At 53.7% G+C, this 26580-nt stretch overlaps 1 protein-coding gene across 2 annotated transcripts in view; it reads left to right on the top strand.

Annotated features, from left to right (window-relative positions):
• Positions 1-14348: 14348 nt before the first annotated feature.
• Positions 14349-26580, top strand: part of CNTN2 (contactin 2) — a 32376-nt gene continuing 20144 nt past the window's right edge. Inside the window, exons 1-2 of one of the 2 annotated variants that reach the window (XM_019711454.3) lie at positions 14349-14609; positions 23290-23415. In XM_019711454.3, coding sequence (XP_019567013.2) covers positions 23346-23415 — 70 coding nt within the window. In that variant the 5' untranslated portion in view covers positions 14349-14609; positions 23290-23345. Of the gene's footprint in view, positions 14610-15925; positions 16045-23289; positions 23416-26580 lie in introns of those variants that run through there. The other variant, XM_074322268.2, reaches the window with a different exon arrangement.

The raw sequence follows: 26580 nt of genomic DNA, 5'->3' as shown, positions 1-26580 counted from the left end.
TCGCGCTCTAAGCAGCTAAGTTAACCGGCCGCCCTGACATCTGTTTTAAGAAAGCCTCCAGGCGATTCTGATGCCGGCTAACGTCTGAGGACCACTAGGTTTGAAGGGCACAGTGAGAAGGCTGGGCACTTTGGGATGTGCCCCTTCCCCGTGCCCCCCAAATTGGTAGTCACGTCTACCCACACTGATGAATTTGCTTCATGTGAGTGGATGTTTCATACAAATTAACCAGGTCAGTGAGTTCTACATCCCAGTTGATCCGGGTGAAGCAGAGACCACAGGAGAATGTAGGGCTCAGAGAACAAGCCCCCAGGAATTAAAATTTGGCGAGGAGACTTTGACTTCCACAGACCACGGAGTTGACAGGGACTGATGCAGAAGAGGCGTCATACATTGATGTCAGAGAGGCAATAGGGCACCAGATGGGGTTTGGGTCGCAATGCATTTGGTGGCTTAAGAGGAGAAGGGGAACTAATAACGTTGATACCCGCTGCCTGTGTGAGGCAGAGAGAGGTGCACTTCCTGCAAGTGTTCTCTCCTCACCCTCACACGGCCCTTTGGCAGCTTTATGACATGCTGCACATGAGGAAACTCTGGCTCCAAAGGCCTGAATCATTTGCCCAACATAAATGACAAAGCCAGAACTAGCTGCCAGGTCTGTCTGAATCTCAAACCTCACCTTTCACTACTGCACTTGGGTAAGAACGGGCATCTCTATGAAGAATTAGCCCAACGTCTGTGCTTCCAAGGCATTGTGCCAGACCAGCCCCTGCCAGATCTGCCATCTGACCCGGCAACAATTTGCCCCCTGCTCCGCTCTGCTGTAGCAGGATGTACAGGCTCCTGACTCCACCCCAAGACAACCCAGAAGAGCCCTGGAGAGGGTTGTGGGTGCCCTGCAGCTCAGGGTCCTGTGGTGAGGGACAGCAAAGGCATAGGTGCTCATGCTTCTCCAAGTCTGCCTTGAGTACCAAGGAAGAGCTATGACTCTACACATACGTCAGGCATTGCTGTGTGACCTCAGGCAAGTGACTAAACCTCTCTTAGCCTCAGTGTCATCGATAAAACTGGGATTGTATTTGTAGCTACCTCACAGGCTGTTGCAAGGATCAAATCCTTTAAAATGTGAAAAGTTCTAAGAATACCTGATGCATAATAATCACTAGAAAATTATTTGTTAAATTTAAATAGATGAGTGAATAGTTTACGCTTTCTCTGCTTTCTGCCAACTAGAATGTCCTCCCTGGCCTCTACTTCTTCCTTCAAAAGTGCTCCCCATCCTTCCCGACAGGCTCAAATCCCACCTTTTGTAACCACCTTGGCACACAGGCTGTCTGTCTCCGAGCGTCCCTCGTTCTTCTTGCTCCTCGGGAGTCTTCAGCATAAACTCCCAACTTGTCTCTTCTGTGCCTGGCCAGTCTACATACCCTGGAGGGCAAGACCAGTACCTCTGTGGCACCCAGCTCTGTACCTCACACACATCAGTGGGTTATCCACTGCTCTTTGGGACCTAGTGGTCCCCTCAGGGTAAGCAGGCCCCATTTGCATTCGAGCTGTCTGCATTACTGTATTGACGGCCCAGCTAGTGGTTCAGTCTGTGTGGTATTGATTTGGGGTGGGGGAGGCAGTACTTGTCTTCCTAAAAGCAACTTTACCAGGTTCCAAGTGGCTGGATATAAGGGCCGGTGATGAGTATGGAGAGCTAGGGCTTCCTTCTACAGCCGATTGATTAACTTTCTTAAAGTCCCCTAAGTGCTCTTGTAACTCTCTTTCAAGCCTAGGAACCTGCTCTCATGTATTGGAAAGGACTGTCCATCTTTCCCCTTCCTCTCTTCTGCCCCTTCTAGCTCCAGCCTCGCTGTTAAGACACAGCACAGCCCTCTACCCATGTGGCAGAGGAGAATAAGTCTAAACATCCAGAAGGCCTCTGTTTGTCCCAGGAGAGGAGAACCACAGGATAGGACTCAGCCAATGTCCCCCTCATGAGCTCTCACAGGTGGAATTGGGTGTAGTAACCTCCCTGGATCATTTTCCCAGAAATTTAGGAGTGCAGCTCCGACGCTTAGCACAGGAGAAACCACCTCTTCCAGCCTCAGATAGAAGATTCTCAGCACTGACAGCACCTCTCCCCAAGGAAGGGGAGTTTGATAGAGCCCATTATTGATGCAATCAGCTCTGGGGTCCAGAGGAGCTGAAATCGGCCATCCTTTTCCCTCCCGAGGCCCCACAACAATCTCCACGAGAACACAAAACAAACAAGGAGTCCTTCGTCCTGAGCCACATCGGCCTCCCTCCCAGTGTTCCCCAGGACTGGCCTTGGCACGGCGGGGCAGTGGAGCCTGCAGTGTATGTGCAGGGAGAGAACAGGGGCTGATGTGCACGAAGCCATCGGGCGTCTAATCAGCCGAGTCCTCGGAGAGGCCTCTCAGTCACGCACCGGCTCAGAGGCTCAGACGCCAGCACTGGAGTGAGCCCTGGTCCACCCCCTCATTCCACAGATTCCCACATCAAATGCTACATCCAAAACTGCCCCCCACCCAGCGAATGCACCACCCTCCCTTCCGCATTAGCTGATGTCTCCTTGGAAAAGCAGGCTCACATTTCAAATGATGGCCAACCAGACTACATCGAAAGGGCTGAGGGTTTTTCTAGGGGAAAAAAATACACGCACTTACAAATATATTCGTTCCAAGCCAGATATAAATAGTTTGGGGTTTCCAGCAGCTCTAGACCCGCTGGGGCGCTGAGTTTGGGGATGTTGGGGGCAGGAGAGGTAATATGGTAATTCTCAGGAATCTCATCCTATCCTAGACTGAAGAATATGTTGGTACAACTTTAGTTTCCATGAGCAGGAAGACCCCAGACTAGGCCGGAGCCTCTGCATCTCCTTTGCTCTCTCTCCTCGACCCTGACTTTCACCCCTTTCCATTTCCGATCCTCTGGCCCTTCTTCAGAGCTGTCAGGTGCATTCTCGTGGGTCCATCAGTGGCTTTTAAAGGAGCCCCCGGCTTTCATCCTATTATTGAGTCTGGGAGTAATTACGACTTCATTAGCCAAATAGGTTCTTGGTTCAGAGACATCCCCCCACAAAACAAAACACACACCCGCTTCCCTCCATCTGAAGCCTGTCCCCTGGGGCATCAGCTAACAATGTAGAGCAGCTCCAGGGAAATGGGAAGGGGGAAGAAGCCAAGGAAGGCAGGCCAAGGGGGAGGAAGCCCACAGCCCCCCTTCCTCCAGGGCGCATCTGTCGGCTGGCCGGCCCACAGAGAGATTTTTGACAGGGAAAGGGATGGCACTCCAGCAAATGAGGGTCGTGACCCCTGGCATCTGTCTGCTGCCCCTCAGCCTTCTGGCCCTTGTCGCCCTTTCAAACATAGACTGGCCATCGGTGGATGGATGGGGCAGGCTTCTCCTCTGGGGGACTCCCTGGCAAATGCTCAAGGGCCCCCAGAGTGTTCCCGACTCCCTGGCTCTCATCTATTCTTCAGCTACTGCAACTCCAGGGGCAAGGAAGCCGAGGGTCTGACAAGTACGGACAAAGCTGTGCCCTAGAACCGTCTGGCTGGGGGGCCTTTAGTCAGCTGTGGCCACCAGACCAGGCAGGCAGGTCCCTGACACCTGGGAGAGATTCCACCACTCCTCTGTCATTTACCTGGCATCCCACACCTCAGCATTAGAAAGAGTTTTCTTTGTGTGTAAATTAGCTCTACATTGCAATTAAAACCACCACCCCCCTGGGAAATTGCTTATTGTCCTCTTTTTCTAGTCTTTTAATATGTTTTAGGAGTGCGGAGTCTAACCCTCCTGCCTCCAGCTGGCTCTAACCTGAACCGTCCTTAGTATTGCCAGCCCCACGGTGCTGGGTGCCACCTTTCCCAGGGCAAGCCAGGTGAGCAGCCTGGATGAGGACACACCAGCTCTGGCCACTCCCACTGCCCTCCCTCCACCAGGAGAAGGTGCAGGCTCCCTGCAGACCCTCAGACACATGCCTCTTTGTCCATGAAGCTTCCAGAGAGAGCTGGCTGCTGCTTCTGGGGGCTTTGCAAATAACAGCTGGTGAATTCGCATTCCTGCTGAGGGCCCCTCTGCTCGGATCCTCAGACGCGAGATGCCATCTGCTGAGGCTGCACCCAGAGGCAGGAGGATAGATGAGATGACCTCCAGACAGCCCTGCCACTTACCAGACTCCAAGCTATGTGCAGCCTGGCCTGGCCCTGGCCCTGACTCTAACCTGACCCTGTTCTACCCCAGGCCTCTGTCTCTGTCCCCAACCCACAATCAGCCCAGGAGCCAGGCAGGAGGACCCCTGCTCCTTGCCCTTCAAAGAAAGGGAGTCCCCGGAAGACAGCCCAGCTGTACCCACTATGCCCCTGCTCGTGTTCCCTGAAAGCAACCGTCCTTTTGTTAATTCTGCAATTTCCCAAAGTGCCAGGAGCATCTCATCTGACAGTCACAGCATCTGTTCCTCTCACTTTCCAGAAGGTCGGGTGGGAGCAGTGCCAGCCCCTTCCCTGAGGCTCCCCCTGCCTCACGCACGCTCCTTCCGCCAGTTTGGGCACCCTGGTCCCTGGTCCCCTGGGAGCCTCTCCAGTGCCTCTCTGTATCCCTGTCCCCTGGCACCACCACCTCCATGGCCACGGCTGGCAGCTTCGATAACCATCTCCCCTTCTGGGACTGAGCTCACTTACCTAAGCAGATGGGCACCTGTCCTATTCCTCAGGGACTGCAGGCAGAGGCTATTCCTCCACTGGTGGCCTTCCCAGGGCCCCTAATAGGTGTAGGAGCCTCAGGGGGTCAAGGAAAGAGGAAGCCTCATGCTTGGTCCTTCCCATTGTCCCCTCTCTATATACACACAGTGTTTGGGCTGCTCAGTTTTAAGGCGGTGGAAGTTCTCGCTGTTCCTCAGCCCAGAAGCCCTCCAGGAATCTGGCTTGGCCCTGTCCTGAGCTTCCACTTAGGGCTTTGCAACGCTGGTACTACTGACGTCTGGGGCTGAGTAATTCCTAGGTGAGGACTGCCCTGTGCATTATAGGATGTTTAGCAGCATCGCTGACCTCTACCCACTACATGCCAGTAACACACGTACTGTGAGGACCAGAGATGTCTGCAGACATCATCAAATGTCCCCTGAGTGAGAATCACTGAACTAAGGCACAAAAAGAAACCTGACACTTGAGTGTCAGTGATTGACACCCCTCACCCCCACATTTCTGATTCCCAGACTCCAGGTGACAAAGGGATGGCTTAGCTAGGAGTTGGCAAACATTGTCTGTAAAGGGCCAGATGGTAAATATTTTCAGCTTTGCAGACCACAGTTTCTGTCGTAACTACTCAGCTGTCGGTAGCGTGAGAGCAGCCAGACAATACGCAAACGAACAAGTGTGGCTATGTGCCAATAAATCTTTATTTATGAACCTTGACATTTGAATTTCATGTTATTTGCATGTGTCATGAAATATTTTTCTTTTATTTTTTTCCCAACCATTTAAAAATGTAAAGCTCATGCTTAACACACAGACCACACCCTTGGCTTCAAGGATCTCAAGGGATCAAACACCAGGGTCTCTGAACAAAGCCAAGGGCAGAGGCTGAGGTTGTGAGTGGGGTTCTGCTCCTGTAGGGGGCTGGGGGAACCAATCATCCCCAGTTCCCTTTGGCCTAATAACTGCCATACTGTTTTTAGGGGGCAGCCCCCCTGAGCTCAGTAGGACACACTACATAATTTGCAGTGCCCGATGTAAAATGAGGAGGCCGGGCTCCTTCTTCCAAATGTATTAATAATTCCAACGGCAACAGAAGAGCATTAAACCAAGCAAGGGCCCTTCTGAATACAGACCCTGTGTGACTACACAGGCTGCACAGCCATGAAGCCGGCCCTACACCTCAGCCTTCTCCCGGGAAAGCCTGCATCCAGCTCACAGCCTCTGCCAGGCAGGGGACTGGCACATCAGGCTGGTTCTCTGACCCCGGGAGACCGCTTCTCCCCAACGCTTTCAGGCTGGGCTGCCACATACGACTGTGCCCTGCACGGTGACACCCAGCTGAGGTGGTGAATAGAGGGTGCAAGCTGCCCTGCTGCCCTTGCCAAGCTGTGTGCCTGGTGCAAGGCCACACCTGCCTGGGGGGATTTGCACGAAATGGGCTGGTACTGGCCGTGTCTCCAGGGCACCCGGGTTGGGGAAAGAAGTCACCAACTCGTTCCCACTGTGGTCTCCTCTATCCCCAAACTGAATCCCCAGGGGTGAAGAGATGACCCACATATCAATTCATTTAACAGATATATGTGGAGCATCCGACACTATGCTGAGGGCACAAATATGTAAGATGCAGGGTGAAGACATCCCCTCACCATACAGATTAGTAAGAGGGATGCCTATGAAGTAAGAAGGGCAGTGAAGAGTGACCTAGTGCCTAAGAGCTGGCTTCCTGGAGGGGGTGAACACTGGGCCAATTCTTGAGAGCAAGGACGATTCAGCCAGGAGCACCTAAGGGAGAAAGACGGCTATTCCAAACAAGGAACAGCCCTAGGAGAGTGAAAGGAGAGTCCAGGCCTTTCCGGAAGGGCAGACAGGTCAATATGACTGAAGTGAGCTGGGGAAAGGCAAGAGAACAGGGCAGAGCTGAAGAGCAGGCCAGATGACAATGAGACATACGTCACAGGAAGGAGCACGGCATCAACCTGGAGGCAAGGGAAGCTGAAGAATTTTTAGCAGTAGGGGCCGGCCTGGTGGCTCAGGCGGTTAGAGCTCCGTGCTCCTAACACCAAAGGCTGCCAGTTCGATTCCCACAAGGGCCAGTGGGCTCTCAACCACAAGGTTGCCAGTTCGATTCCTTGACTCCCACAAGGGATGGTGGGCTCTGCCCCCTGCAACTAAGATTGAACACAGCTCCTTGAGCTGAGCTGCCGCTGAGCTCCCGGATGGCTCAGTTGGTTGGAGCGCGTCCTCTCAACCACAAGGTTGCCAGTTTGACTCCCGCAAGGGATGGTGGGCTGCGCCCCCTGCAACTAGTAACGGTAACTGGACCTGGAGCTGAGCTGCGCCCTCCGCAACTAAGATTGAAAGGACAACAACTTGACTTGGAAAAAGTCCTGGAAGTACACACTGTTCCCCAATAAAGTCCTGTTACCCTTCCCCAATAAAATCTTTAAAAATATATATCTGTGTTTAAAAAAAAAAAAAAGAATTTTTAGCAGGAGAGCACATTTTTAGGTAGCTCACTCTGACTGAAGCCTGGAGGGTGATGGAAGGGGGTGATACTGGAAATGGGGAGCCTGGTGAGGACAGATGGTCAGAATTCAGGTGAAAACTGGTGAGGGTCAGAGCTGAAACTGTGGGCAGGAGGGTGAGGGCATGCCTAGGAGAGGGTTTGGGAGGCAGAGGGGCAGAACTAAGCGTGGGCAGGACAATGGGATGGGGCTGAGGGAGGGAGGAGCCACAGAGAAAGTGAAGGTCTGGAGGGTAGGCGTCGCTCAGGGGGGCAAAGGGGAGGTGCCAGTCAGGGTTCTCCTGAGAGATAGAAGCAGTAGAGGGTGCATGTGTGTACGTGTGCACGTATGCGTTACACACATCATACCTATATATGTGGAGATATATATATATATATATATATATATATATATATATATATATATATATATATACAATTTATTTCAAGAAATCGACTTACACCATTTTGGGGCTGGCAATTGATTTTCTGTAGGACAAGCCAGCAGACTGGAAACTCCAGCAAGAGCTGATGCTGCAGTTTGAGGATAGAATTTCTGCTTCTTCAGGAAAATCTCAGTTGTGCTTTTAAGGCCCTTCAACTGATTGGGTGAGGCCCACCCACATTATGGAAGGAAATCTCTTTGCTTAAAGTCAACTGGTTGTAGATGTTAACCACATCTACAAAATACCTTCACAGCAATATTTAGTTAACTGTTTGGTTAAATAACTAGGTAGTATACCCTAGCCAAGTTGGCACATAAAACTGACCATGGGGGTGGGAGTGGGATCCCATTGTGAGAGGCCCATGGGCATCCAAGTGAAGACAGCTAGCTGGCCAAGGCAGGTCTGAGCCCTAGGCCCTTCAGGTTCTCCCCACCTGTCCTCTGACCACGCCTGACTAGCCGGCCTCCCTGTGCATTCCACCCTCCCTGCTGCCCCAAAGTGGACTTTCCAAAGCACACGTCTCAGCCTGTCTCGTACTTGCTCAGACCCCTCCAACAGTCCCCATTGCTCTCACAGGGCTCATAAGGCTCTTTGTGGACTGGCCTGACCCCCTCCCCAGAGCCTCATTGCTTCTTTACACCCTCAACTGCAGACATGCTGACAGACTCCTTCCCCAAACTGGCCGTGTTCCGCCACGCTGCTCCCTTTGCACAAGCTGTTGCGTCTTCCTGGAACCAAGCCCTCCTTACGTCCTCCCAGCCCAGGTCACATACACGTGGTCTACCTGGTGACCTCGTCTTCCTTCAGGACCCAGGTAAATTGTTTTCCCTATTTCTGAGCCTCACTACACCTTGGCATGATAGTTTGTGCCAACTGGGGTTACAGCATTTAGTGGATTGTATTTTGATTACTTTTGCATGTTACCCCACCATTACACTGTGATCTCTTTAAGAGTACAGGCCATGTCTTATTCTCCTCGGTGTCCCCAACACTTGGTCCGTTGCTTGGTACAAGATGCACTCAATATTTGTTTGTTTGTTAGATGGATGGATGGATGGATACAACAATTTTCTAACAATTTCTGGCTATCATTTATTGAGCACTTTTTGTTCCAGGCACTGTGCTAGGAGCTCCAAGTCCTGAATCAACCCAGGTTCTCGGATGCAGGCAGCAGAAACAGACTTTGGCCATAATAAGCAGAAAAGGACTTCACCAAAAGGCTTTCAGGTGGATTGCAGAATCATTGGGAAGGCTAGAGAAGCCAATTCCAAAATGGACAGAAACTGAGCGAGATTAGCCAGCAGTGACACATGGAGGTCACACCTCAGGAACGACCTGGTCAGGATGCCACTGTTGGCATCACCCACACTGGACACTCCCTCCAAGGCAGCCAGACCTTGAGATTCCCACTGCCCCCTCCACTGCTGTCCATCACCTTATCTGATCCACACATTACTTTGAGGCAGAGTCTCACCTCCATTTTACAGATGAGGAAATTGAGGCTCAGAGAAGCCTAAGGTCAGTCAATGGAGTGAGTGGAACTGGACTCTGTCTGACCCCAAAGCCCATTACCTTCCACGCTGCTCTGCACCATCTCCTTCTGGGGACACTGCTCACTGTTCTTATGAAATGCTGCTTCCTGTGTATCAGGAGCCAGGAAATTCTAACGTGCTAGCTTTTTTGTAACTATATATTTGGGGGGTGTTTTTGGCCCTGGCAAATTGTAGTGGGGAAATATAGGTAAAGATAGCGAAATTGGCACAAGAAGGCTGAGTCATTAGCGAGAGGTCTGTGCACTGACATGGACTGATTGAATCTGTTTCCAAAAGGTTCTACATCAGACAGGCAGGGAAAAGAGGGGTCTGGCCTGAGGCTCAGAGAGGCCAAGGGTTTCCAGTGCCTTCACCTGCCGCTTCCTGCTCCCGGGTTTCGTGGCTGCCCATCTGCCACTCTAGGCAGGCTTAGTAAAGAACACTCAGGCTACTGCTCTGTTGCCCAGCCACATCCAGGGACGTTTTTGTCTTGCCAGGACCAAAAGATGCCACGACCAGGGATGTTCTTCTCAGACCCTGTTGGAATCGAAGGCATCTGGATCTGAGAAGGGAACCCAAGCACCCAACCCTAAGCCCAGCTCTCCCTTCACCACTCTGTGACCTTGGCCCAATCATTTGAACTTCCTGGGCTTTGGTTTTCCTAGGACTCAACTTCTCTCCACTGCCCCTGCCCCTCACCCTCCCACCTCCCACACTGGCCAAAGTGTTTCATAAAAAAAGAACTCAGGGTTCTTTGAGCTCTTTGGAGCGACCACATAAATGCAAGGCATTATTAGCATCATTACTATTAAATATTAATAATGACATTAGCATTGTCTATTATAAGCCTGAAAAAGAAGCTCCAAGAGCCCTGGGTGGAAATGGCTAAGAGAATAATTAGGCCCCTCCGAGCCACGGACCCCTCCAGGCCCTCAGGTGAAATTAGGAAGGCAAATGCAGACAGAATATTGAGATTTCTCTCCCAGCACCCCCTGCTCAGTTCAACTTGGCTCCTCCTGGCCCCACACGAATCGTGCTCTTTCCAGTTCCCTACACCCCATGCCAGGACTGCATTCTCACCTCCACTCTGTCTGTCCAGCCCCAGTTCAAGGTGTGCCCCCCAACTCTGACTGAAACCTTCACCCACCTCCTAGCGCCTTCTCTCCCCGTCATCTGAACTGTTACAGCAGTATTCTCCTCCATCTATTCACTCAGTCAACAAATATTTATTGAGTCTCTATTATGTGCCTCAAGGCATCACGCTAAGCAGTGCGGGGGCTTGAGGGGGCTGGGAAAATAAAGACATTAATGAGATAATCCTTACCTTCGGACACTGGACAGGGAATAACCATCAGTATTTTATATGACACTTGGCTAAGTGCTTAAGCCATCCTGAGTAGGAATAGGATTATTCCCACTTTACTGATGAGGAAATGGATTCCCCCGTCAGTTAAGTATACTTTAGTGACCTACCTAACGTCACCCAGTTTGGAGTGACAGAGCTGAGACAGAGTCCAGTTCTCTTAACCACAAATCTGGGGCCACCCCAACCGTTGCAGCAGAGAAAGCCCGGCAGCAGGGCTCAGCCTCATAGTGTGTTTCAGACGGGGAGGCTGCATCCCAAAAAGTCCCAAAGGGAAGTACTGACGTTTATTGAGCACCTACTATGTGCTTGGCACTGTGCTAAATACTTCACGCATAGTTCAATGCTCACACCCATCAGTGACGTTTGTGTCATAACCTGCATTTTCCAGGTGAGGAACCTGAGGCTTTGATGAGGTAAGTGGCTTGCCCAGGGGCACACAGCTCATAAGCAGCAAGACTGTGCACCAAGCAGGTCTAAGTTCAGAGCTTTGCCCAACCAGCTTTGTCACCCTTCCCTGAAGCTGCCGATGGACAGTCCTAGTAATGCTATCAGGCTGCTTCCAAAAAGATTACAGGTACTTTGAAGACAGACCACAGCCTATAGCTCTTGAGTCCCCTGATATTTTAGGTAGATGCTGCTCCATGAACATATGGCCTCCTGGGAGCTCTAGAAAAGAGGCTAAAGTCTGAAGCCAAAGCCAAAGATGCTGGTGGATGGAGAGGGCAGGAAAGGAGGTACGAGGCTGCACCTGACGGCGAAGATGCACATGGTCAGAGTCATGGGGCCCTGGCAGGTCTCAGCTCCTCCCCACTGGCCCCTGGGGCCGGGCCCCATTTGGGGATCCACTGGACTCCTTTGCTGTTGATCTGGTGGGGCTGCCGGAGGAAGGGGCAGAAGGTCTCGAAAAGGTTGGGTGGCCCTCAAGATGCCTTCCGGGGGCTCCCGCTCCTGGGTCACCTCATGTTTCCCAGCAGGTTAATGGCCCATTGATCGGCCACCTGATCATCTTGACCAGCCCTTCTCTGCCCTTCTTGGGAGACTGGGGGGCTCCACTTGGGGATGAGGTGCCCCTCTCCAGACGACATGGCGATATATTGATTAGCCGCAGAGCTGCCCCTTATAGTCAACTGTCCTGAGGATTCTGGGATCTGGCAGGCACCAAAACAGAGGACACCATCGTGTCCCCTACTGTGCCCAGCCCAGAAGAGCAGGCAGCAGACACCTGAAGCACACAGCATCATGGTTAAACCGTGGGTGCTGGAGCCAGACCCGAGGTCTCTGCTTCTCCACTTGTTCACTGTTTACTGTGAGCCAGTTCCTTAATCTCTCTGAACATGTCTGTAAAAGGAGAAAAATAGCAACACATGTCCCTTGGGTGGATAATTTAGGTAAAGCACTTAGTACAGCTCCTGACACACTGGAGATATTAAGTTATTATTACCAGTGTATTCACAATTAATAATGAAATTATAAAATATTTTGGTCATTTTCAAACTCATGGACACCACAAGCAAAACTCAGCCCCGAGCCCTAAACACCCACCCCACTCTCTTGTCAGAAGCAGGAGCACCTTAGAGGCTGGCAGTGATGGACGATCCCCAAGAACCCCCAAAATTCATCTGTATCAGGCTCAGGTGAGAACTGCAGACAGGTGAGAAGATGAAACTTTAGCAAATGGCTCCCCAAATCCCAGCGTAGGCTTAGTAAGTGCTCTCATTTCCACTTCCTGTGGCTGCTGGAGCCCACCTGGTGCAGAGCAACCGGCTTGCAGAGGTATCTGAGCAACTCCTCGAGATCCACGTCACCTGCACTCATGGGGAGGGGACTGGGGCCTCGCCAAGGACCCAGCCCCCACCACAAGGGCAGCAGCTGTCTGAAAACAGTCACAAAGACAGCTGGCTCAATCTAAAGCAGGGGTGTCAAAACTGCGGCCTGCGGGCCAACTGCGGTCTGCAATCCATTGTTAATTGGCCCGCAGCAAATTCCAAAAATACATTTAGTTTACTTAAATAAACCAGGTGAGGCAATACGTACTTCACCTCGAGTGGCCGGCTGTTTGTGTATTTTACTGCATATGGCCCTTGGTAAAAAACGTTGAAAAAAGTTTTGACACCCCTGATCTAAAGCAATCCTTGCATTTCCAGAGCCTTGGCCCCTGAGTCAGCCAATCCCCTGACCAGTCGCCTGATGGCAGCAGACGTGCCACCCGGTCTCCCGGTAGCCGTTTCCTGCTTGGAGAGAACTCGGAAGCCCTCTTTGCAGAGCCTGGGCTGACCTGGGTGGTGTCAGAGGGCACGGCTCACCTCAGGAGCTCAGGGCCCACGTGCCAGCCCCACAGGAAGACAGACAGAAAAGGACATTGTGGGCAGAGGAGACAGGAAATGGAAGGTACCTAGAGGGATTTGCACAGAGGCATGCCAAGTCGTCCAACACATGGTGGCACAATCAGATGTCTCTCCATCTGAAACAAAGCAGACTGTCTCGAGTTGGGAAAGCCCTTCAAGAGGGGAGTGGCAGGACAGGAGGGGAGGACATATCGGACTTGGGCAGGCATTCTGGGCCTTGGAGGCTGGGCAGTGAAGCCTCCCCCACACCACATCGCCTTCTCCTTTTCCAGGCCCTCCCACTCGGGCCAGGATTGTCCCACAACCTTGTGCCCACTCCACTCAGGATGACACATTGCAGCGCTCCGGGCTTGACAGGTACAGACATTTAAAACTCTGAGGCTAGCCTGGCCCTGCCAGCTGTTTCAGCATCTGGACTGCTCACTGGTCTCGCCTGTGTGAGCTGGACAGCAGGTGGACCAGAGGGGGACGAGACAGCAGTGACAGCCTGATGGGGCTAACTGCTGCCGCAGATGGCTGGTCCCTCTACCTCCAGGCCCCAGCCTTTCTGGTCACAGCCCTCTCCCCATGACAGGAGAGATATTACCAACCTGGGTGAGCATCTAGAATCTCAGAGCTGGCAGGGAACCCCTTCAGTTTCCAAGTGAGGCTCAGAGAGGACAGGGTACTTAGCCTGGCACACACAGCCCATCAGTAGCAGAGCCCAGCTTGCTCTTTAGACATTCAGACCCCCAATCAAGTGAGCTTTTCGCGAATCACGCTGCTGGTTGATTAAAAACAGGATTGGATCCATAAGTACTGATGTGGAAAGGTGTCCAAGATCTATTACAGTTAAAAAATATTCTGCAAATCATGATTTGTGATCCCTTTCATAAAACAGTACTAATAAGCCATGTAATTATATACATGAAAATAGTAAACCTGGAAGCATGTAACTCAAATTTGTTAAGGGAGTTTTTCTATTTTTAAATTTCCTCTAATGTGTGGATATTTTGACAAAGAGCTGTGTTACTTTTATAAGGAAGGGAAACAATAAAGTGAGCATGTGGGGGTGGGCCGAGGAAGGAGCCCCTCCGCGCCACTTGCCCCCCACAACAAGCTGGGGTTTCTGATCTGCGTCCCTTCCTCCAACAGGAGATTTCTGGGGAAACAATGAGTTTGGCTTCATGGGTCTCCAGGGTTTGAAGAGCAAGAGCCACTTTCTTTTCCCTGCGCACCGCACCCCTTTGCTGCCCCTTGAGCTCTGGGCTGGCGGGGGTGGGGAGTGGGCAGGCCAGACAGCGAGCCCGAGAGCTGCGCTGCCCATGCGTTCTGGTGCCCTGGCTTGCTCCCTAGTCCTTATGTGACAGCAAGTGAGGTAAAGCCGGGAGGGTGGGGACGAGGAAAGCAGTGGGAGGGGGCAGGAGGAAGCCATCTCCAGGGCCCCTCAGCGTTGGCTGAGGACCGAGCCAGCCAGTGAGCGGAGCCGGGAGAGGGAGGAGCACATCTTGATGCAGAGATGCTGCAGTGGCTCTGGGCGCGCACACACACAAGCGCCCTCACCCGCCGCTGCCACCACCGCAGCGGCCGCCACCACACCAGGACAGCAGCGAGCAGCTGAGGGAGCAGGGAGGAAAGGAGGCCGGCCCAGGGGGCTGGCAGCTTGCTGGCTCCTGCTCCCCACCTCGGGCAGCGCCCGCCTGCCCCAGCCCAGATCCTGCTTTCACCCCAGGTAGGTGCCAACCGCTTTTGTTTCCTCCCTCTCGGTGGCTCCCCAGGGTGCTGTTATGAAAAGGGGCTCAGCGCTCAGTGTCCTTGCAACTTGGGAGGGGCTGAAGCAGGGCGGGAACCCTGGCCGGCTGCCTGGCTGGGTCCAGTCTGACTACTCACCCCAGCCTGGTGGTGGCCGCTGGGACTGGAGGTCCCCTCGCCCTGTCTATGTGGGTGGCATCCTGCAGGGCCCTGGCAGGCCGAGCCTGGCCAGGAAGCTGGCCCCCAGCAGAGTGTGTCCAGGAATTCAAGCCACCACCAGCTGACAGCAGCAACTGCCTGCAGAAAGGGCAGCGCTGGGGACTCTGCCCTGGGCCCCCAGTCCAGGACCAGAAAGTCCCGGAGGCCAGGCCCTGGGCCCTGGCCTGCCTATAAGTGTCCCTGAATGGAAATGAGTCTGACTGCCCCGACTCGAGGTTGCCCTGGGTCTGCCTCTGCAGGGTGACCTCTTTGCAAAGTGTTGCTTCAGTTTCACAGAGGAGGCAGTGGAGCACAAGTTTGGGCAAAGACATGTATAGGAGTGGGGACTCAGGAAGGAGAAACTGAGGCAAGTCACATCCCTAAGGGAGAGTGGCTGGGACTATAGGGGCTGAAATTCCTTTTTTTCCCTTCCCTCCTCCCCAACCTTACCTTCTCCTCAAATCCCTCCCCCTCATCCTCACCGGCAAGAGAGAAAGATTTGCATGAAGTTTGGCTTTCCGTAAGGAAAGGGGCTGGAACTAGAGAGGGGGAAGGGCACAGTTTAGGGGGTCTAGAAAAACAGGGCCAACCGTCTCCCCAGCACCATGCAGACCAGAGGTGGGGGAAGCAGCTCCAGCCAGAGCTGACTCCCACTGCCTTCTCCAGGAGGGCTTCAAGGTCTGGGAAGCAAAGCAGGGGGGTGAGATGAGACAGCGCATGTGGAAGGAGAATCCTAGAGCTACTCGGTACAAAGCCAGGGGTGCTTCAGCCACAGACCACTGAGGGCCAAGCCTGTGTCCCAGGAGGAAAAGCTGTCAGTCAAGGTTGTTTGGAGGGTTGAGAATCCAGACAGACCAGGATGGGATGGGCTGTGAGTCCGTGTTCACAGCCCTGGAGAAGGACAGGTTTCCAGGAGCTAAGTTACCTGCCCTTAACTTCCCCCCACTCCATGTCCAGCCTGCAACTGGTACCACACTTTCCTTTCTGCTTGACTCCCCAGTGCCCCCAAACACCCTTCCCAGACCAGCCAGCATCCTTCTTCTGCTCTGAGGGAGGCGGCAGCAGGAATAGCCCAGTATCCCAGTGTATCAGTACCCTCGTGACCTCCTGGGAAGCAGTCTGATTCTTTTCCTAACCCTCAGTCCACTTAGCCACTCTGCCTCTCAGTTACACTCGGAGGGACCAGATGAGCCACTGAGGATACCGGGCAGCAAAGGGTGAGGCACCTGTGGGAGACGGGTGTGACCTGGGCTCCTGGGGGTGGGGCAGGGAGATGGAGCCCTGACTCCGGGCCTGGAGAAGACAGAGTTCTGCCCTTAGACACAGCAGCATCTAAGCCCTCCCCAGGTTGCAACTCTAGTTAACCCTTTCCAGCCAGGCTGCAGAAACATTCAAGCCAGGTTTTTGCCACAAGGTCAAAGTTCTTCCTAATTTTGTGTAGGATCTATCAGGAGTCCCCAGTCAGCAAAAGGGAGGCAGGAGGTGAGACAGATGGGGAGGGGGTCTCTGAGCCCATGACACCAATGTCACCAAGGTCCACCTGTCTTTCCGGTGTTCAGCATGACTCTCAACGTGCACTTTCTCTGTGACTCTCTCTCATTCTCGTCCAGCCTCCACTCCCCGCCTGGCCAAGCTCTCTCCCCTCACACTTTCTTGCCTAATCAAATGTACTGCACCTTCAGGCCTCAACCTACCCCCACACCATTCCCCCTGCCAGATTTCACTTCTTATGTAACTCCATTCCAGCACCTTCTCTGTCAGCAGCTGTTCAAATAGACACATGTGGGACTGGCCTCTGTGGATGGTGTTCAATGGGATGGCTGCACACATTGTCTTTGATGGACCAAATGTATTCCTCAGGCGCAAGAGCACGGGACGGGGTGCCCTCAAGGCATTTTCTCTAAGGCCACAGGGAGGCAATTCCTCCGGGGTGGTTTGGAGGGTGCACGTCTTCCATCCTGCCCCAGAGCGTCCTCAAGCTAAACGTTTGTGAGAAAGTGCACCTCAAAGACTATCTATGCCTGCGTGTGGGTGCTATTTGTATTTTTGAAGGGAGTCCTAGGACAGAACCAGAGGGTTGAGCAAGAGGGGTTGATACTCAGGAAAAGCAGAACCAGAGCAAAGAATATGCTCTGTGGATTGGAAACTGGAGGGATTGGAATTAGATACAGGAGGCACTTCCTCACTAGGAAGATGAGCCCTGAGGTGAGACAATCTTTCCGGTGACTCTAAAAGGCTGTAGAAAACTGGGGTCAGCTCTAAGGTTAGAAACAGTCCCGCCAGGAGATAGAGGTTGGGCTAGAGGACCCTGTAAATTTCTTCCAGGCTCAGGTTATTCTCTTTCAAATGGTAACAGGTAGGGGTTACTAGGAAAATGTAAGAAGACAGACATCCTTTTCATTCCCTCCTGCCTGCTGGCCACCTCTCATCCTTCTGGACAAACCCCCCCTGCCCCCCCCCCCAGGGCTTTGCAAACCTGGAACATCATGGGAGTTTCTGTGGGTTCTGTGCCCTGTTGGTAATCATCCTGGAGTCAAGAAATCCTTCCTTGGGTTTAATGAGTTCTCTTGCTACAAAATGGTCTATGTTTCCTTGTTTACCCAAAGAGAATGCAAACAAAAACAAAGGCGTGTGGTGTTCTCCCCCCAAATAAACGTACAGCATCGCAGGACATACGCAGACCAGCACACCTCAGTGCGTTTCTCTTCTAACGAGCTTCATCACGTCCCCCTCCCGCACAGGCACCATCGGATGAAACCTGCTGGGTCCCCTCCAGCTCCCGCCCACCGCTTCTCAATGTTTGCCAGCCTCACAGACCAAGAGGCTACCCTACCCTGTGTCTGGCTAGGGCGGCCTTCTTGCAGTGCAGGCCAAGAGGTGCAGTTCACCTGGACCCCAGAGCAGAAACTAGCCTGAAGCGGGGAGCAGATTCAAACCCACCCCCACCAGGCTTGGCTCTGAACTATCCAGCAGGAAACTATCTGGTAGTTGGGCGGAGTCTCCTCTCCACGGGAGTGAGGAAACATGCAAAATTGCGCTCCATGTTTCTTCCTAATTTAGTTCTTCAGAACCAAACTGAAACAATTGTTCTTACTTCTGATGTCTCAAAAATGGGCCCTCCTTCCAAAGCCCTGGCTCCTTCTGCCTCATGCCACACACGAAGCAGGCAGGAGAGTAGGAAACTAGGGGTCCAACGCGCTTGCTCCTTATCCCAGTTCCTCTCGAGATGCAAGTCTCTCCCCTCTGTCCACTTCCCACTGAGGGTCTCTCCAAGGGAGAGGGCAGGGGCAGGAGGGCCAGAGGCTCTGCACTGCAGATCAAAGGTCAGACTCCGTCAGACCCAAGGCTGAAAGCTCATATAAATCCTTGAGGCTGGGAGTCACAGTTCTCCCCAGAGGGCACGGCAGTGCCAGGACTGGGGCCTCAGGGAGCCAGCTGCCAATACAAAGAGGCTGCAGAAAAAACTGGGGGCGGAGAGGGAGGGAGCACATTAAGGCGGCTGAGAAGAGACTCAGCTGCCCAGCTCCCCTGTCCCCATGGGGCCAAAGAGGTCCCCACCCCACCCAAATCTGCCCCCAGGACCTCCTCCAGCTTAGGGCACCAGGCAACCAAGGCGTCTCAGCCATGGTCCTCCTCCTACAAGCTCCTCCCCCCTGACAGGTAGCCCCACCAGGTCACCACAGACCCCTGTCCTATCCCAGATGGCAATTCCTTTCGTAGGCAGAGTCTCCCTCCCATCTTAGACCCCCACAGGCAGGACGGCAGGGGGGGCACCTGCTTGGGAGTGCCCATGTGCGTGTCCTAGCCAGGTGCTCTCCTGCACACATGGCATCTGGGTGTGACTCTGTGTGTCCTTGTGCCCTCATCTGGGGTGGTGTGGTTGCTGGGGCTTGCCTGGGCCCACTGTACCTGTGGGGTGTAAGCGAAGGAAGGCACCTGCCCAGGGAGATGGTGGGAATCTGTCAGTATCCTAAACACACGTGAGTGCAGCCCGAATGTCCGTGACTATGCAGCAGTGAGCCTGACTCAGCCAAGTGTCTGTGGCCGGCTGTGTTCCTCCGTGTGCTAGGCCTGTGGGCAAGTGCTGTGAGGGGCCTCACTGGGAAGCCCTGATCTTTCCCACGCGCTCACAAAGGGCCAGGAATGGTGCTGACCTCACAAGAGTCCCCTGAGCTGGCTACTACCCTTCTCATCCCCATTTTGCAGATGGGAGACTGCGGCTCCGACACGTTAAGTAATGAATGTATTCACAAGAGTTATAGTGGTTAGTTACACTAGAGTTACACTAGCGGGCAGCGCCAGGCCGGTTGGCTGAGAGGCCTGTTGGCTGAGAGTCTGCCCTCTTAACCGGTGTGCTGTGCTGCAGGACGGAAGATGGTGGGGAGGGGAGCGGAGGGGCTCCTCCAGAACTTGTCAGCTCATAATAAATCACTTAGTCTCTGCCCTCAACTGGACCCCAAACTCCCCCCTTTCCTACCACCGCATCCGAAAGCTGCCCTCAGTGCTCACATCTCCACTGGGGACGGGGAGGAGACAGGTTCAGGGGCCAGGAGCTGGGTATCCCAGGCGGTAGCGTTTGGGCAGAGTGTATCTTTCCTTTTCTGACTGGCTCTGTGCAGGGATCCTGAGCCCAGCAAACCCTGTCATGTGCTGAAGTCCAGCTCTCAGCCTTCCCTCTCCCAGTTGTTTCCCGGCCCTTTGTTTCCTGGGCCCAGCCATTTAGGCAGCTTCCCCTGGAGCCGTGAACCCCCAAGCAGCCTGCACCCCCATGTGTTGGTGCCTCACAGGACCAGCCCCTGATGGTGACAGCCTGTGCCCGCCTGTACCAGTGCAGCTGGCCTGGGCCAGGCTTGGCTGGCTCAGGGCTCATGGGGCCAGCTCTGGACCTGGCACAGCTCCACTCCAGCCTTGCTCCTGACAAAAGACCTCCTCCATCCTGAGCATTCTAGAATAAGTCATAGAGCGGATGGTACAGGAGCTGACTGGCCCATGCAGCTCATGAGCACATCCTCCGTGGCACTCAGTTGGTCAGGGAGCTCCAAAAAGACCATTTGTATTACTGTCTCCCCAGGGCTTAGCACAATGCCTGGCACATGGTAAGAAACACTGGAATGAAAATGGACGCAAGGCAAGACTGCATGCCGATTGCCTCCTCTTCAGGGAGGCAATAAGCTCCAACCTTTGACCCAGACTCTGTGTGTGTGTGTGTGTGTGTGTGTGTGTGTTCACACAACGCCTAGCACATAGTGGAGCTTGTTGTACACCTGATGGGGCTGACTCATCCCTAGTGCTCCCCAAGGGCAACTCCAGGTGCTCCTGGACCCCAGCCCCTCCCCCAACCTCTTCCACACCCATGTCTCCTCTGAGGCTGCAGGTCTGTGTCCCAGGGATGCCCAGGGCCTGTGAGCCCAGAGGTGACTGATAAAAGTCTGGGTTAAGTTAAAGTTTAGGAGAAACAGTGCAATTGGGTAATCCAGGAAGGATGGTAATTACCTGTGGTAAGTGATAAAACATAATTCTGACCACTGTGGTATAAAGGTGAGTGATCCAGGGTGTAGGCCTCCTGGTGGGTCACAGGGAAATGAAGCAGGGGCTGGGTCTTCATGCCCTGTGCCAGGCGGGGAGACACACACACTCACATACACGCACACGCACATACACAGGCACACAGAGGCACATGCAATACATAGAGACACAAAGACCAGGCCTCACACTCAGACAGGGTCATAGAGACACACAGATACACACAGACGTCACATACATGCACGCGCACACACGCACACAACCACCGCTCTGCCAGCACTTCTGGGAGCAGCAGCGGACCCCTGGGTCGTCCGTCTGTGCTTTGCTCTGGCTCACGCAGGACAGTGCCTGGATCCCAAGCTCCTCGCTAGCCGGCACCCTGCCCCGTCACTAAGCTCTCAGGACTGACAGGCACACAAAGAGCAAGAAGCAAACGATGGTTGAGCAGTTCTCTGTGCCAGACTGGGATATGGCACACCAGTCCCAAGGGGGCGTCTTCACACTTTCTGGGACTGTGGGACCCTTCGTTTAAAGGGAACCTCTTAGGGAAATCCAGTAGGTAAGGCAAGACGTAAGTGGAGCTGCTCTCGCTGGTGTGGGAAGTGGTCTGGAGCCCCATCCTCTCTCTGTCCCATCCCCCGTGACCCCGAGACTTCCACTGTAGGGCACTCCACTACCTCATGGAACATTCCAGAACACCTCTGCAAAGTAAGTGCCATGATCTCCACTTTGCACATGAGAAAACTGAGGCTCCACCAAGGGGAATACCTTGTCCCAGCTCACAAAGCTGTTAGGAGATGAGCCCTGTCAAAGCCTGAGACGGTCACAGAGCCCCAGTGGCCCTGTGAGGAGCGTTTCCTGCGTTCCTGCAGCATCCAAGGCTATACTTCCAGATTTTCCCATGACTGAACACTGTGCAGACCCTGCACCTAAGTGTGTATGTAAGACTGTGTGTGAAATAGTGAGTGTGTGAAGATGAGTGTGAGAGAGGATGTGTGTGTGTGTGAGAATGTGTGAGAGTGTGTGAGGGTGAGAAGAGTGCGTGTGTTTGCTGTGGGGAGCACTGAAGACTGGTCAAACCGACCAGCTGTCTATTGGGTGCCACCGTGTGAGGGTGAGTGTGACAGGGTATGCCCACTGGCTCCCGGAGGCACAGAACACAGCTGTCCTCAAACAGTTAAATGTGCCAGAAAAGGAGCTTCACCAGGCACACGTGATACCAAGATGAAAGAGACATGGTCTCTCCCTTTGGGAGTTCACAACCTTCTTTAGAGGCAGACGTGACTCTGTGGGCAGGGCACCACAGGTGCAGTCAAGAACAGAGCTGAATTCTAACTGTGTGCACATGGGGCATCTTAGGGGCTTCCTGGCGGGGGTGAGATCCGAATGGGGCAGTGAGGGATGAGTGTGCCTTGTCTAGGAAGGGCATTGTAAGGGAGGGAGGCACATAAGTAAAGACAGAGATAGGGGTGTTGGGGGAATGTCACAGGGACTGGAAGCCCACATTTCCGGATTCAAGTCTGGAATTGAAAGTGGCAAGGACAGGGAGGGGCAGGTAGTCATGGATAGGTGCCCCCACCCCGCGCCCCCTTTCCTGACAACAGGAAGTGAATATGAGTTGGGGTGGGAGAGAGAGTGCTATCTCTTTACACGCTCCCCCCCACCCCAAACACCCTACACCTCAGCCTACATCCTCCATGACAGGCTCTGGGGACAGTTCCCCTCCTTCCTCCCAGCTTCTTCAGGTACCAACTGTGACTATTAAGGAGGCAGGAAAAGGTTGTGCGATGACCAACCATTGAGGTTTAAAAGTTTTGGGGGACTTTCTTTCCAAGAGAATGAAGCGAGAAGACTGGGACATTCTGAGCTTGCATTGGTTTTCAGACCCTGCACTGACCCCACGCAGAGTCTCAGGTCATCTGCAGTCTGCCTTCTCCCCTTCCCCGCCCTCATCCAGGGAACACATTCCCAGGCCCTCAGCAGCCCTGCACTCTCAGAGCTGGAAGCAGAGTTAGAGAGCACCCATTCTACAGATGAGGACACTGAGATCCAGAGATGGCATGGGTCTTGCAGCCAGTTAGTGGAAGAGCCCCCAGCCAGGCTCTCTCACCTGAGCCCCAGACCCCCCCCTGCTCTTAGGTATCTGCAAAGCCAGCAGGCAGGGCAGAGAAGCAGACCTGCAGCTGCGTTATCCGGCGCGCTGTGGCAGCTCTGACAGGGAGCCTTGGGAGCCCAGGGAGCCAGTCTCACCCAAATAACGGGAAAGCAGGCCCCTAAGATCCCGCATTCCCCCCAGAACTCAGAAAGTCCACCGGAGATGGGGACTAGATACTGCCCTTGCTTCTAAAGATGAGACCTCCATCTGTCAGACTGACGGAGGGGGCTCTGACCTGCTGTCTTTGCCCCCCACCCCAAGGAACAGGTTCTCCAGAGCTTCTCAGATTTAACCAAGTCTGCCCATCTCTGTGCGAGAGGGAGGCTCCTCTGGGAGCTGCGTTAACTGTTTCAGCCCCAAAGGCCTGTCTGGGAGGGGCAGGAGAATTGGGCCTCCATTGCTAGAGGAAGATGTTACCCGTTCCCCAAACCCAGCCCCAGGCCCTGTTCTCCTCCAGACCCACACCAAGAGCTATTAGGGGTGAGTGAGCAGGTGGTCCTTGACTCCCAATTAGTCACTGCTCCACTTCCTGAGCAGCACCCTGCTGGCTGCCGGGTGGAAGGCTAGGGGATAGGTTGCAGGGCAGAGCCAGACTCCCAGGCGGCCTGTAGGAGGCATTCAGCCCTGGGGGGGAGAGATGGAGGGAGGGCGATGGGGGGGAAGCTCCTGGGTAATAGCCACGCCCCTTCCCCTGGGGCCCTGGGAAGGACGAGTGCTTTGCCAGCACTCCCAGCGGGGAGGGGCGAGCCTCAGCTCAGGGTCCTCCCCTGTTCGGCCTCCCCAGGTCCTTCTCAACCTCCCGCTGGGCTCTGCTCTCCACTTCCGCCCAGAACACCCACCATGGGGCCAACCCCCAGGAGGAAGTCACACCTGCTGCTGCTGGCGGCTGTGGTCCTTATCTCTTCTCCAGGTAAGGGGGTTCCTCTGGTCTCAACCCAGCAGGGATGCTTGTATCTTGTATCATTGCTATGATTTTGCTGATGATTGAAGAAATTACTGACTCTGCATTGCTATAGCATTTACATTTCTGAGGCCATTTCCTGGCCAAAATTTTCCTGTTTGTGGATCTTACCTTCCCTTTGAGATTAGAGAGGGACTGAGTCTGTGCCATACTATAGATGAAAGAAACATGATCAGAGAAGGTGAGTGGCTTGCCCTGGGTCACCCAGCAAGATTATTGGTACAACCAGATCTCCACACTATCAACCAGGAGTTGCCTGTAAGTGTGCTCTGTCCAGTATGCAGCCAATAACCAAGGGACAATTAAAACTAAGATAAAGTAAATTTTAAAATCAGTTCCTCGGTTATACTAGCCAGATCTCAAGGGCTAATAGCCACATGGCACAGCACAGATTACAGAGCGTTTCCATTGTCACAGAGAGCTCTGTTGGGTAGTGCTGTTCTGGGGTCCCTGCCATGAGCAGGCAGGGATCAGTGCCACAAAGCCCTGGGACGGTTCTTCTGCAGCCTGGCAGAGCGAGCAAACGTGAAACAGGATCTGGGAAGAGCAGAGGCAGAGCACGGGGTGGCCCAGGCAAAAGGCAAGAGGGACTCGAGCAAAGGCGCTCCTGCCGGGGTGCTGTGAGGTGGGAAGAAGGGAGGACGGACTGACAGGAGGAGGGTGAGGTGAAGTGGGCGGTGCAGCCCCCGCAGAGAGGCCCAGGTAGCTGGACTCTCGAGCATGTGCCTGTCTGATGGCTGGAGGGAGCAGCCGCTGTCTGCTGCTACTCTGAGGGGCCCGCTGGGACCACTCTTCACCCCTCTGCCCTGACCCCTAGCCCAAGTCAATAGACGGCTCTTTTCTCCTTAAAGCCTGCATGGTGAGAAGGAATACCGCCCTACACCATCCTTCTGGAGACCTAGCCACCTCAGACTCCACCCGCCCCCTTCCTGCAAGGCTGCAGCCTGCACGTTCTGGTTCTTGCCTCACCAGGGAAGGACTCCGCTGGCAATACTTTCAGATGTTCTCATTATGGCCTAACTGCCTCCCAATCCTGCACCTAAGTCACTGAGGCTGCTGGAACCTAGGATGACCCAGAGGGTGGGAGGAGCCTCCACCCCCAAACCTGACCGCCTGTGCCAGGGCCCACCTGGTCTGGAGGAGCTGTTGGGTTGGGGAACCCCCCCCACACACACTGACAGAGGAGACACCCACCCCAGAGAGATCAGAGGAGAGGGGCCTGGGCCAGTTCAGTGCTGGGACCCCATCATCTGAGACAAGGGGAGTGGTCAGTCTCCAGCATCCTTAGATCCAGAGCTGCAGGAAAGCCGAGGGCGAGGCGGCCTGGCCTGCCACGTTGCAGAGCTCCAGACACAGGCGTGGAACATCCTGTCACTTACTCCCATTCCTCCCACTAAGGTGCCACAGCGCCCCTTTCCTTGTTCACCTGGGGCTGCATCCGGTGCAAGGAAGTCAGTGGGGATTCCCCTCCACGCTCACATCGCTCACATCACCTTCCCCTGCAAGGCTCCCCATGCCTGTGTTTGGGGAGCAGAGTTGCCAGGACAGAGAACCAGGGAGACGCAGAGCAGATGTGGAGCAAGGGCAGCAAGGAAGCAGTGAGTCTGCCTGAGTGTGTGTGTCTGCAGAGGAAGGTGTGGAGAGACTGAGGGTGTTTCTGTGGGCATTTGAGAGGGTGGAGATGTGAACAAGTTGTTGCATGGAGGGGCAGGCACTACATTTGGGGGGATGACGAATGTGTGCAGAAGGCCCTACAGCACAGTGCAATGCCTCTCAGTGCCAGCTGCCCTGAAGAATGCCCATGAGGCATTTTTAAAAGCTGGATTCCTGGGCCTCCTTCCTGGAGATCCTGACCCTGCACCTCTGGGGTGGAACAAGGCCTCTGGTGGTCCCGATGGGGACTGAAATCAAGAACCATGGCCACTGCAATTGCGGATGCTGGCTATGGGGTGAAGCTGGCCAGGATGTAAGTCCCTCGCTCTGCCCCTTCTTGCTGTGTGATTTGGAGCAAGTGAGTCAACGTTCAAGGCTCAGGTTCCACATTAGTCAGATGAGGAAACCGCAGGAATGACCATGTTTCCCTGAAAATAAGACCTCACCAGAAAATAAGCCCTAGCAGGATTTTTCAGGATGACATCCCCTGAACATAAGCCCTAGTGCATCTTTTGGAGCACAACTTAATATAAGACCCGGTCTTATTTTCGGGGAAACACGGTATCTGGTAAAGAGGTAGTGAAAAGGAAACATCCGATAACAAGTAAGCACTCATAATTTTTCTTATTATGAATGCATGGATATGTGCACACAAATAAGTGCACATGGACATTCAAGCTGTGTGTGCACGGGAACAGATGTGTATATAAATGTGTGTATTTGACTGCTGGAGCAGCTTAGAGAGGTTTGCATGTACCGTGTTTCCCCGAAAATAAGACGTAGCCACACAATCAGCTCTAATGTGTCTTTTGGAGCAAAAATTAATGTAAGACCTGGTCTTTAATATAATATGATATGATATAACATAATATACATTTAATATAATATAGTATAATACCGGGTCATATATTAATTTTTGTGCATTAGAGCTGATTGTCCAGCTAGGTCTTATTTTCGGGGAAACAAGGTATGTGTGTGTGATGTGTGTGCACGTAAGGAAGTCGTGTAGGTAAGAGGTGTGGACATGCGCATATGTGGCTATTGGGGTGAGGGTGTGTATACGGCTGAGTGCAAAGCAGAAAGCTTTTACAGGAAGAAAGCCAGTCTGAAAGCATCAGTGTGCCCTGGGCCCACTCAGCCACCCCCACCATTCAGACAGTTACTGGAAGCTGCTATTGTGCACGGTGGTTCCCAGCAGCCTGGCTGCCTGTGCCACCCCTCTCTTCCCTCCCTCCCCTCGCGCAGTCCCAGCTGGGGCAGGGGTCCTTCCCCTCCACTACCATCATTAACTTGGGATTAAGCTGGGCTCTCCAGCCTCCATCTCCTAGGCCTGGGGCTGCAGTGAAGGGTAGTGATGGGGGGGGGGGGGGGATGCCATTTCAGGGAGCCCTGCCTCCTTCCTCATTCTGAGAGATGCTTAACAGCTGCCCTCACTCCCAGGGGTCCAGGGCTGGGCCTCAG

The sequence above is a fragment of the Rhinolophus sinicus genome, chromosome 11, assembly GCF_057876585.1.
Source record: "Rhinolophus sinicus isolate RSI-liver-muscle chromosome 11, RSI-T2T, whole genome shotgun sequence".
Lineage (NCBI taxonomy): Eukaryota > Metazoa > Chordata > Mammalia > Chiroptera > Rhinolophidae > Rhinolophus > Rhinolophus sinicus.
This window is presented reverse-complemented; position numbering and strand designations above follow the sequence as displayed.